The sequence below is a fragment of the Hylobates moloch genome, unplaced genomic scaffold (assembly GCF_009828535.3).
Source record: "Hylobates moloch isolate HMO894 unplaced genomic scaffold, HMol_V3 SCAFFOLD_14, whole genome shotgun sequence".
Lineage (NCBI taxonomy): Eukaryota > Metazoa > Chordata > Mammalia > Primates > Hylobatidae > Hylobates > Hylobates moloch.
This window is the reverse complement of record NW_026652289.1, coordinates 4,766,018-4,778,654: the sequence shown is the minus strand read 5'-3', so window position 1 is coordinate 4,778,654 and position 12,637 is coordinate 4,766,018. Positions and strand designations below refer to the sequence as shown.

Genomic DNA, 12,637 nt, shown 5'->3' with positions numbered 1-12,637 from the left:
ATAACCTCCTTGATGACTCACCATAATCCCTCCTGCTGCCAGCAAGACTGGCGCAGGCACAAATTAATACAACCATTTTGCAGAGAAAAAAATTGAGTGAAGAAATGTGCCTAAAGGAGCACAGTCTCTGTGTTAACCTGCAAATACCTCTTCCGTATCCTCTTCTCTTATAGAAGGAATGTATCATCATTCACTCACCATCTGTTATTAATGGAAACTTGAGTGGTTCACAACATGGGCTGTTAGCAGCTCTGCTGCAATAAACGTTCTTACACATTACGTGCATTTTTGTGCAGAAGGTGGAAATGTGTAGCTACATCCCTTTAAATGAAATTTCTGGGTCAGAGTGTGGCCATACATAAATGTGAAAGGAACTGCCTAGAAGTAGTATTTTATTCTCAGCTCCACCCTTCAGCTGGTGCCTATCTTCTTAGAATGCCCACCTCCCCTTCCTCAGCCTACTTAAAAACTGCCTTCCCAAGGCCTACCCTGTCAAGACTCGCCCCGAACAGGCCACTCTGGGCCCCACCAGCCCACATCTTCCCCTTCTTTCAGCTCTCCCCAGTTACCTGTTGGCTGGGCCACTCCGGGAGGCCACGTTTTTCCTCTTATCTGTATCTAAGGGCCCCCATGCAAAACTTTTTCCCATTCATTAATTTCTGCCCCTTGTCTCTCTCTCTTTTTTTTTTTTGGTTGAGATAGTGTTTCCCTCTTGTTGCCCAGGCTGGAGTGCAATGGCGCGATCTTGGCTCACCGCAACCTCTACCTCCCAGGTTCAAGTGATTCTCCTGCCTCAGCCACCTGAGTAGCTGGGATTACAGGCATGCACCACCACACCTGGCTAATTTTTGTATTTTTAGTAGAGACAGGGTTTCTCCATGTTGGTCAGGCTGGTCTCGAACTCCCAACCTCAGGTGATTCACCCGCCTCAGCCTCCCAAAGTGCTGGATGACAGGCATGAGCCACTGCGCCCGGCCTGCCCCTTGTCTCTTATTGACCTCAGAGAACGGCAGCAAGTTTGTACTCTACGGACAGGTGTTCTGAGCAGAGGCAGCATAGCTCTTAGAACTTTAAATGAGGCCTCCAGGGGAGTTGATTATAATGGAATGAGCCAAACAAGGCCCTCAGAGTTCACCTCCACTTAATAACTCACTAATGCTATCCTTCAAAAGTCCGAAGATTACAACTCTGAACCAGAGCAGCACACAGAGGGAAAACACAAGGTAATCTCTCATCTAAATGAGGAAGCCAGAGGCTGCAATCTCAGCCATCTAAGAACTTGCCATCCACTAGCAAGGAGGTTTGTCCCTGAAAATTCCTGAGCACTGGACTTGAAATTAAACACAGACCAGTAAAAAATGAGTATCAGTAACAAATAAAGGGGAAAACAAGGTCTATTTTCCAGATATACAATCTAGGAAGTGTTTAAAACTCTTTACTAAATGCACTTATTTTAGGTATAAGGCAAATGGGTCAGTTACAATGGGGAGCAGAGATTAGCCACATTTGTCGTCAAAGGGAGTGGGCTCCAGGGAGAGGGAGGGCCTGCCCATGCCTCATGCAGTTATGACTTTTCCTAGTCCTTCAGTTGAGCCTCGATGGGATCCCACGTGGGTCTCTTCCCTGGGACATACCCCTGTTATCGCCATCCTGCCTCACCTGTCCCCACTCCTTGTCCCTGCCCCCTGCCCCGCAAAGCAGGAGGGGACGAGGTCAAGGTGAGAATGTGTATCACCCACATCTACCCAACAGCCACGGCTTTTGCGACTCACCTGGGCAGCTGTGTGGCTGCGCACCTGACTCACTCTTTCTAGAGGGTGCCTTGAACGGCATCAGCGTGGCCCAGCATTGCCTACAAATAACCCTTGCAATTGCTGACCCCAAACAATGTTGGGAATAACAGAAGGGAAAAGGGAACAAAGAAAAGGCCAGGAAGGTAATAATTAACCACTTACTGAGTTCAAAGCCATCTTGCTTTTATCAACAGCATCGAGTAATGATAGGTATCTGGAATGTTCAATATGACCTAGAAGAAAGAATTACAGGACTGTAATATTTCCATACCAGTTAGTTTTTAGAAGATAAATCTGGAAAGAACTAGAAGAATCTCTAGATGAAGGTTACCTAGAACAAAGACCAGTGTTGCCTGCTGACCTTTGGCCTGCATCTTCACCACTGCTTCCCCATATCCCTCCATATTTAAGGACTTTGGGACCCATTTGTACCTTAGAGGTTACAGCAGAAGCACTCTCCTCTGGGATCAGAGTGGGTAGGAGGATGGGGTGCAATTGTAAGTGCTGCGACCAGGACAGCCTGACCAGAAAGAAGAAAGAACACACTCAATGACTCAGACATCCATCGGGAAGGGCTCTCAGGGGACTGCCTGGGGCTCAAAGCCACCCACAGCTCCACTGCCACTAAGCCCAGGCATCCTGCTGGACTTAACCCAGTTCTCACCAGGCAGCTGTGATATCCCCTATACAGAACATCTACTCAAGGGAGACTGCATGGGATAAAACACTGAAGAAACACGACAAGGTAACTAAACCCATCAAGGTCGGCAGAGGTTAAAGACAAGATAGGCCCAGGAGGGAAAGACCTGGGCAAGTTCCTGGCAACACAGCTCCCTGGAAGTGTCGATGGGTGAGTTACTGAACCTTGTTGACATCTCAGGGTCCTCATGGGAAAACAGACAAAGGAATCACCACCGTTGTGTGAAGCTGAGAGTTCCGGGAGGGTGAGGAAGGAGTGCCTCACAGTACCAGGAACTGAGGAAGAGCAGGTGCAATCAGACCCTCTTTCCCCGAGAACGTCCACAGGCACTACCAGTAGCCACCCACCGCCCAGCAGGTGGTCCAGGGCTCAGCACCAGATACAGCTCATGGTTGACTTTTTAAAGCAGGCCATGTGGGCCCTTTCAATTTTTAATAGATATATACGTTTAAAATAATCCATAAAACATGTCCACAGTCACTCCATTTACTACCCCAAACCCAAAAAAGAAAGAAATTCAGAGCCAACCATTTTCACCATTGCTAAGATTAGCAGTAATGAAAAGAACGCTGTGGGTCATTTCTTTTGTTGTCCTTTGTGTTCAGTTAACAATAATAGCTAGAGATGCCGTCAACATGAAATGCTTTATAGTAAAGCCACATTCTGACATCACTCTCCATGGACAAAGATTCTTTGCTTGATCAAACTTATATCAAGCTCCTGAACCTTCTAGGCCATCTGTGCATTTCCTTGTAAAATCCAGTTTTAGCAAAAAACCTTGCTCAGTCAGTTTAGCCGGAACCTCCCACCCTCAGTATCTGATCACTCTGGATATCTGATTGGGTTCCTCAGCCTCCACCGTGCCACAGGTGATGCCTGATCACCCAGCCTGTCTTCAGCAAGAATCCTGTTTGGTTGGTTTAGCCAGAATCCCCCTCACCCTTGATGTTTTCTCTTAGTGATTTTTCCACCCACCAACCCCACCCTGATCCTTGGTTATAAATTCACAAATTAACTCCCACTTGCCCATACTGTACTCAAGCGGATCCCAGTCTCTTTTTCCCACTGCAAAATCTGCTGGCTGTGGTCCCTGTACCTGTCTCTGTGGTCCTGAATAAAGTTCACCTCACCATCTTTAACAAGTGTCATTGAACGATTTTTTTTCTTTAACATGCACTTCTTGAGCAAATAAAGGGCTTTTTTCCACCCCTTCCCACTTGGCTTTAAATGACTAAAGAATATTTTAAGAAATGGGGTTCAAGATTATCCGTCCACAAGACCATGTTCCCAGTGAGGGAACAAGAGCCTGGAGGAGGCTCTGGGCTTTGGAGCTGGCCAGACCAGGGTCCACTGCCTGTGACATGCCCATAGAAGAATATTTCCCACCTGCTGGCACAAAGCAGGTGCTCAAACAGCAGCAGGCAGCACTGGGCAGTGGTTCAGCCCCTGACCTCTGAGACTAGACTCTAGATCCAAACTCAAGCTCAGCCACTCACTATCCATGACCTGGAGGAAGCTATCGAAGGTTCTGTGCCTCAGTTTCTGCATCTGCAAATGCAGATAATAGTAACACCTACCCCCAAGGCATTCAATGAGTTAACACTAATGAAGTATTAACTTCCTGCTTAGCATAAAATGAGTGCTATATAACTTTCCATTAAATAAGAGGGATTATAAAGCTGATAAACATTTAACAACCTGCTGAAGGAAAAGAGGGCTGTCTTGATTTGCAGGTTTGCATTCAGTAAGTACTCCCAGGCTACCAACATGAAGCCCACCACGGAGTCAAGAAGAGTGGGGCCGGCTTCAGCACACCATTGCTTTCCTGTGTCCTAAGCAGAACTAGTTGCTGAATCATTAAACTATAAAATCCCAACAGCCTCCCATGAATGAAAATGAGTATATGGCTTTTTAGTCTCGAGAAACCTCACCAAACAGGTTACGACAAACATGCACCGATCATTTATTTACTCTTCACGTACAGATAAAAATATAAGAACCAGGTCATGTTGTAGCTTTGGGATTTTTTCTAGGATTAAAACTAAAGTTCACACCTTCCTGGGTATGAGGAAAGGAAAGTGACTAATATACAGGTGGGAAGGATCACCATTTAAAATGTATCGAAAACGTTTAAGCCTTTTAGTCACATCTTAACAGACCTTGCCTATGTCTGCTTTGTGAAGAGAGAGGATCCTCAGGCCTGACAACACAATAAATCCCGCATTCTCGTCTCATAAGCAGGAAAGAACTCAGTACCGTGCTAAGATTGCTTTCAAAGAGTCCTGCCTAACCAAACACATTCTCACGCCTCTGGTTTCTCGGCTTTCCTATCTCCCGAGTTACAGGTTTGGTTGAAGTTTCAGGAAGTGAAAATTCGATGCCATTGGCGGCTCTCCCAGCTCAGAAGCCCTCCGAAAGGAGTGAAGAATCAATACTCAAAACCCACACTTGCTATTCATTCACGATCCCTAACAAGGAAGCCAGGGAAGGAAGGAACACCGGGAGCCACCACCATTAATTGTCAAATAAAAGCCACGGGACCCAGAGGCAGTCAGTCGCAGGATAATCCTATCTCTTCCAGCAATCAGAACATGATAAACAAAAATATTCAGTGTGCCCAAATCAGCTACCACGGGCCTTGGAATGGAAGACCAGAGTGATGCTGCCAATAACATTCTCCAGCTGGGCTGGGCGCAGTGGCTCACGCCTATAATCCCAGCACTTTGGGAAGCCAAGGCGGGCAGATCACCTGGGGTCAGGAGTTCAAGACCAGCCTGGCTAACATGGTGAAACCCCATCTCTACTAAAAATACAAAAATTAGCTGGGTGTGGTGGCGGGTGCCTGTAGTCCCAGCTACTTGGGAGGCTGAGGCAGGAGAATCACTTGAACCTGGGAGGCAGAGGTTGCAGTCAGCCAAGATTAGGCCACTGCACTCCAGCCTGGGTGACAGAGAGAGACTCTGTCTCAAAAAACAACAACAAAAAACCAAAAACAAACAACAACAACAAATACATTCTCCAGCTGGAAAGAAAACAAGGGGGGGCATGTCCCGCTCTGACATTAGATCTGCAAGGGGAGGCACTGCTGTCCCAAAAAGACCAGGAAATCACACTCAGTCCTGTTCATCCTCAAAACAGGCATTTCCTCATTCACACAAGCTTGTACATCTCATTAACTCGTTTCTGAAAGGAGCAAGATGTAACGTAGATGGCGAGAGACAATGCTGTTTAGCGAATGCTTGCTCCTGTCATTTAAAGGACCGGGATGATGGCTCTCAATTCTGGAAAGCCAGCCACCATGAACACTTGGGGAAATTTTCCTTTAAGTGTGAAAGAGCAACAGTGGGTGGCCCTCAGGCTCCATTCCTGGCTGGCAGGGAGCTCCTCGTTCAATACAGACAGTGTCAGCCACTTGAATCTCACAATGGCACACAGCTGTCCTCGCACTGTTTTGGTCCATCCTGGGCTGAGAGCTGAGTCAGCCCATGAGTCACCTGCCTGGCCGCCATGCGGCAGGACGACGCTGTGGCATCGTATCCGCATCCCATGACATGAGGAAGTTACTGCCAAAACAAGAATCTTTTATCCTAGTTTCTATCCTCTGGAGATCTCAGGACCTGTTTACCGGAGACGTACTTTCCAAACAACCAAGCCAACGCGAATGAAGTTAGGCTCGTAGACACTGACTCCCACCCAAGAGCCAGGGATATTCTCTGCAATGAAGTCTCCACTGACCTCACCGTGCACCACTGTGCACGCACCTCCTCCTTCTTGAAGCCCCCACATGTGACTGGTACGGTTTCAGTTGCTGGAGGTGTGAGAGGGAACAGACAGCTTCAGACTCAGTGCCCCTTCTTCAGACTCCAGACACCACTACCACCATCCACGGACATGTTCCAGCCAATGACCAAATCATCAAAAAGAGCCCTTTATGCCAAAATAACCGCACTAACATCACATTATACAACGAGATGTTCTATCCTCTTAAGGATAGAATGCACGACTAAATGAAAGTTAGCCAACGGTGGATTTCAGTGGCTGTTCAGCAGAAACTTGTTTATGTATAATCAGGTAAATTGAATACACAATGATTGGCACAAGAGTTCTACTGAGAGAGAAAGGTTGAGCGAGAAACAGAAAGATCACCTCAGGAGAGGTATTGCCTGCATCATCCAAGTTTCTTTTCCTGTGAATGATTCATTGTCCCAAAGAGATTACAAACTTTTTAGGGCAGAAATCAGGTCTGGTTCTCTCTCTTTCTCTTCGTTTTTTAAATCTAGCTTTGCAGCTTACAAAGACAGTATTTAAATATTTTTATGGAGTTCCTACCACCTGTACCCCAAAAACTATTGGGGAAAAAGTTAATAAGCATGTTTGGCAAAGTTGAGGGATACAAGATCAATATAAAAATCTATGTGTTTTTATACACCAACAACAGATGATAGGAAATGTAAATTTGAAATACAATGCAATTTGCAGGAGAAAAAATATTTTTTGAGTTCCAAAGGCCAAATGAGTAAGATGAAATTTAGCAGAGGGAGATGAGATGCCCACACCCAGACAACACCAGCATCCCAAGTCAGGACAGCGGGTGACCTCCCAGGAGTCCAGGTGCCCCAAGCTGAGTGCAACCTGGCATGACAGGCAGGCAGGCGGCAGAGGCCCTCAGGTCACTCCAGGCGGAGACTTCAACACCACACACAAGCCACTGGCTAAGGTTTAAAGAATTTGTCCAAGTCAATCTGTAAAATGGGGATGATACAGAAATAGGGTTGCTGCAGGGATTCAGTGAGAAAGCAAGGCCGTAGCTCAGCGCCCAACCCATGCTGAGCACTCAATAATAACACAATGATGGCAGATAAGGTTTATCATCCAACACCTAAGAGCCGGCTACATGGAAAAGGAATTCAATGTATTCTGCGTACATCCAAAGGACAATACCAGAATCATGATCAGAATTTCCAGAAGAGCAGGCTTGGATTCTATCTGGAGAAATCAAGGTTCCAACAATTAGAAAGTATACATATGGCCTGGAGCTACCTTAGAATGTACCAAATTCCTCAAACCTAAAAATGTATGTTTCAAGACTGGAGGATCATTTCTCCAACATATTCCAGAAGAGAATTAGGCTTGAGCATTGAGACCAGACATGGTGATCTTTCAGTATTACTCCCAACTCCTTATAAATGCATCATCGACAGTGAACTTGAAAATGTCAGCAAATTCTCTGTTATCAGAATTTTGCACAAAGAAATCCAAGCCCATCGTCCCTAGAAAGCATGGTCTCCCATGACCCTTGGGCTATACTGCAGTGGGGTCAGGCTGAGTGCCCTGCCAGGACAGCCCCTTGGAAAGCAATGGCCTTAAAGGGAATTTGACACTGCATTGTGCACCTCGTACAAACAAGCAATAATAAAAAGCCTCAGCTTAGTTCCATCTGCCAAGTCAGACCTCACTTGAAAATATTTTTCTAACAAATCCAATCATCACAGCCTCTCATTCTGAGTCCCACTTGACAGCCCCGATTCTTTCACCTAGTCTGCCCTTGAGTGAACTCCCAGACTTCTGCTGCCACAACCACAAGCCAAGGTGCCCTTCAAACACTTCCTGCTTTCTTACCACAACTCTGTGCCCTAAACTCCTCTTGCCCTCCTGCCATGGATGCCCAATGGCTCAGCGCCGTCCACACATAGATGTCAGAGTCCTCACCTCCCTCTCCCGAACTCACCTCCAGGAGGATGAAAAGCCTGTCTTTGAGTTTCCTGCCCTCTCAAACTTCACTCTGTTTACAACAAAAGTAACTACCCACACCCCTGCCAGAAAACCAGCCTCGACTCCCAACCAGCGCATTTCCACTCATTCAGTTCCTCTCTCCTGACCATTGCCCAGCGACCAGGAATAACCAAGTCCCAGGTCAGGCTCTGCCTCCTCCCGGAGCCCAGCCTCTGTTCTAGGTCATCCTGAAGAGCTGCCTGTGTGCTCAACCAAGCTGCTACCCTGTCACAGATCCCCCTTTTGCTCCTCCTTGGGTGTCCACAGGCTAGGTGGGGCCAGGGTGGTCATCATAAACCCCTCCTTCACACTCAGGCCCATACCCCTGGTACTTGCAAGTCAGTGCTTCCCAAGTCACCCTTAGGGCCAGGAGGGGCCCCACAAAGGCTGACTCCATGCAGGCCTCAGATCTCAACATAATGCTCCTGCACCCCAATCCTGAGGCCACGCAGTGCATCCCATATTGGAGGATCCCCTGGCAGGTGTCCTGGAAAGTAAGGAGGAGCGGGGAAGAGTAGCAAAGGCCTGGTGACTGTGGGATGAGGGACACTCAGGGAGTGCAGAGCAGGAGGGACCAGAGAGCAGAAATGCACCTGGGCCTTCAGTGCTCCTGGGCTCTCTGGCTCCTGGCAGGGAGCTCCCCGTGGCCTCACTCTCCCCACCAGCAAGGCCACTTTCCAAGTCTTCAGCAACCAAAACTGAACAACCACTCCGTTGACCATTCACCTTTCCTTTCTACCTCAATGTCCAAGGCCTAGATCTGATCGGTGCTCCCCAAACCCAGAATTTTCGAGAGGGCTTAGAAAAAAAATAAATAAATAAGTTGCCTGGGCCCCATTCTCAGAGTCTGATGCAAAAATTGGGACCAAGGCAATGATCCCATATTATTAGGAAGATCCCCTAGGGAATCTTGCCACAGATTCAGGTGGAAAAGAATAAGAGTTATCAGCCAGACTTCTGGTTTACATTTCCTGGTAAGGGGACAACACACTCCCATGACGATGGTCGTGGTGGTGGTGGTTACTGGCACAAGGTACTGCATGCATCTACCTTTTCACCTACAGGACATTTGCACCAACGTCTTGTCACTCAATGTCCCCATGGCCTGGGAGGTCAGCCCTCCGCAGGCCCCCTTTCAGAGTTCCAGGCACTCTGGCCATGTCATACTGCTAGAGGGGGCGGCACAGAGCCTAGGTGGGGCTGTGGGCAGGGGTTGGGCTCTTTCAGGTCAGGGAGAACCAGAGCCCGGCCCAGGAACAAGCCCTTTTCAATCAGGATTCTGGGCGCCTTGTTTCCAGCTTCCTTCTCTCCTTTCCTCCACTTTCTGGTAACATTCCAACATCCTGGAGGGAGAACCCAGGGAAGGAGCAAAAAGAATCGATACGGTGCCGATTGTCACTAAAGCCTCTTCTAAGCATCCTGTGTCTCCAACTCAGAGCCCGACACTGGAAGCACTGACCTAGGGAGCCAGACAGGCCAAGTTTATCCCCAGTTCTGCCCCTTACAGGTTACAAGACCTCGGACAAGCTACCCAACCTCTCTTCCCCAGTTTCCTTACAATTGAGTTAAGTATATTATAAAGGGTTTGCAATGATGCCTGGCTGAAAAAAGTGCCACATCAATGTCTGTGGTTATTATTATAATGCCAGTGCAGCCAAATATACTCCTACAATTAAGGTGACTTGAGTTCAAGATACAGTGGCCAACGGTGCCAGGCAGGCCAGCACCCAGCAACCTGGGAGGCCCTGCCTGAGGCTCCAGCGACAGCACAAGCTTGTTGTTAGAAGGTTGTCCTTGGCTGGTGGGAATAAGGGAAGCTGCTGGGGACCAAACAAATGTCCGCGCAGAGAACAAAAGCCCAGTCAGCTCACCAGTTGATAATTAAAAATAACCAGAGGCCAAGGTGTAGATGGTGGTCTCCAGGCAGAGGTCTCAGCCGGTAGGATGCAGCCCGAACTCTCCAGCCTAGTGTGTCCTTACCCGAGGGTGTTGCTAGATTTCATTCTAACCTCATCTGTCCAGTAGTTCTGCAGCGGAGCAGGGCAGGTCCCAGTTTTTCAAAAGCACTCATTAAAGGTGGGGAAGTCCTGAGCAACCTCCAGTGACTTTCTAGGGGAGCTCCTGGTTACCTGGCCCGCCAGGCCCTCCCTTCACAGCAGCAGCTAAGGAGCCAGGACTGACTTAGCTACTTGCGTCCCCAAGGCCCTTTGCGCTGGTAAACTCTCCCTGCCACACTCCCAACCCCCATCCTTCCTGCAGGGGAGGCTGGCTCCATCCCCACTTCCTGGAGTACCTTCCCAGATCTCCTGGGACAGGTCAACAACCTTAGTCTCACTTCAGGTTTTCCTAACGCCCCGTAACTGGGCTGCGTAGCCTTTGTAATTTTCCATGATTCGGGAGGTTCTCGCGGCTGGAAGCTCCGTGAGGTCAGGCATTGCCTTGGGCGCAATGCGCTCATCTTTCCCACGGGACCACTGCACAGGTTCCCACGGAGGGGAGGGCTGGACAGCCTCGAAGCCGAGCCCCGGGTGCTCCCTGCCCACAGGGCTCACCTCGGGCCACCGTGCTATCCTTTCCTTCCCAAACAAGCCACCAGGATTCCTCGTGACCAGGCCTGCCACCAGGGCGTTCTGAACAGGATTCAGGGCGACCGCTCTGTGCCCTACGGCGGAGCGGGCGAAGGCCCTCCTCTGCCACAAGCGCTCAGGGCTCTCGGCGCACAAACTTTCTGGACATGGAGCAGTTTTTCAGCTGGACCCGTGCTCAAGCACAGCTTCCACTGCCAGACTGGAGCACTTGACCACTCAGGGTGCCACTGTGCCGAGCCGGGCAGGACAGGAAGAGGTGGACCGAAGCGCCCAGGTGACCCGCCTTCCCCCCAACCCGGCACGGAGCGCAAGCGGAGGAGCTAGACCGGCTCCTCCCGAGCGGGTTCCTGCCGGTGCCGGGTGTCCAGGAGGCACCGGCCCTGATCGCCGCCAGCGGGTCGCCGCAACGGGGCCTGAGTCGCGAGCAGTCCCTCCCCGGAACTGACGGGCCGTTCGCACCTCGCCCGGGGGCCCTCCAGGAGCCTGGCCCAGCGGTCCCCGCCGCGCCGGCCGTATCGTTCCCGGCATCTAAGCGAGTTTCCAGTTTCTCCCTACCTCAGTAGGGAACCAAGAAGCAGAAGGAGTTCAGGTAACACTGCGGGACTGCAGAGATTTCCCCCAAACAAAGAAGCCAGCCGACAGCACTCCCAGACCTCGTCCCCAAAGAGAAAAGGCGCACCGGTGTTCCCAGGCGGGGGCAGTGGACGGCAGGCGGACTAGGAGCCAGCCTCGGGGACCCGGGGGGACTCTCTTCCACCAACTGGCTAGGGACTCGCAGGACCACCTGCCCCAACCTCGCGACGCCAAGCCAACATGGGCCACCAGGGTTCTCGGCCGTGCGCGAGGGGTCCCAGGCGCCCAGCACTCTCCCAGCACCCCCTGAGGCGCCCTGCCCGGCTGGTCCCAGCGCTCGACCTTCGGGCGCACTCACCTGCCGCGCCGCGCTCCTCACACCCGCTTTCACCTCTGGGCGGGGCAGGGGGCATCGGCCGGTCCCAGGCGCCCAGGTTCTCCTCCCCAGCCCGGACCCCGATCTCGGACCCTGGTACCGGCGCCGCTCACCTGCCGCGCTCCAGGCGGCGCTCCCCGCCCCTTGCCCTCCTCCTCCGCCGCCTGCTTAGCTCGCGCCTACTCGGCCCGGCCCGTCCTGGCTCTCGCTTTAATCTCAGGAGGCGGTGTCCCAGGGCCCAGGGCGACACCCCCAAGCGGGTCTCCGGTCACCCTGGGCGGGCGGGGGCGGGGGCGGCGGGAGGAGGCGTTTCCCAAGGGAAGCCCGGGACGGGTTCTCAGCTTGGCTCAACCCCGGCTGCGGCGGGACCCAGGAGGGACCCTGGGGCGCTTCCCGGGCCCGGACCCCGCGGCCAGCCTGCCCCTCTCCGGTCCGTGGCGCCGCGCTGCCCGAGGGCTCGAGTTTGGGTTAAGTAAGGGGATTCTGGGGAGCGCTCCTCGAGTCCTGGGTGAGCCCCCGGTGCTGCCACCTCACGAGCTCCTGCAGGCGGCCGGCCCCGTCTTGGCCTCCGGGGAACCCACTGTGGCCTCTGTGCAAGGACCCAGGAGTCGGCCTTGGGGGACCGCTGGCCCAAGCACGAGTGGCGGGGACACAGCGCCGGGCGCCCAAGACCCTCCCCAGTCCGCCTAGGCTGGCCTTTCTTGGCCCCCACCAGCATACGGTGGAAAGGGCTCCCCAGGAGAGTCCCAGGTCTCTCTGCACCACCGGCCAGGGCGGGAGTGAGGAAGCGGTGGGACACACCTCAGCCAGGAAGACGTGGCTGCTCCCCGGCACT

General features: G+C 51.5%; 1 protein-coding gene across 1 annotated transcript in view; it reads right to left on the bottom strand.

Moving 5' to 3' along the window:
• Positions 1–11,900, bottom strand: part of TMPRSS2 (transmembrane serine protease 2) — a 42,059-nt gene extending 30,159 nt beyond the window's left edge. The window contains exons 1-2 of the mRNA XM_032174256.2: positions 11,785–11,900; positions 1,956–2,026 (exon numbers count right to left, since the gene is read on the bottom strand). Of these exons, the coding sequence (XP_032030147.1) occupies positions 1,956–2,026; positions 11,785–11,839 (126 nt within the window). The 5' untranslated portion in view covers positions 11,840–11,900. The remainder of the gene's footprint in view (positions 1–1,955; positions 2,027–11,784) is intronic.
• Between the last annotated feature and the right edge of the window lie 737 nt (positions 11,901–12,637).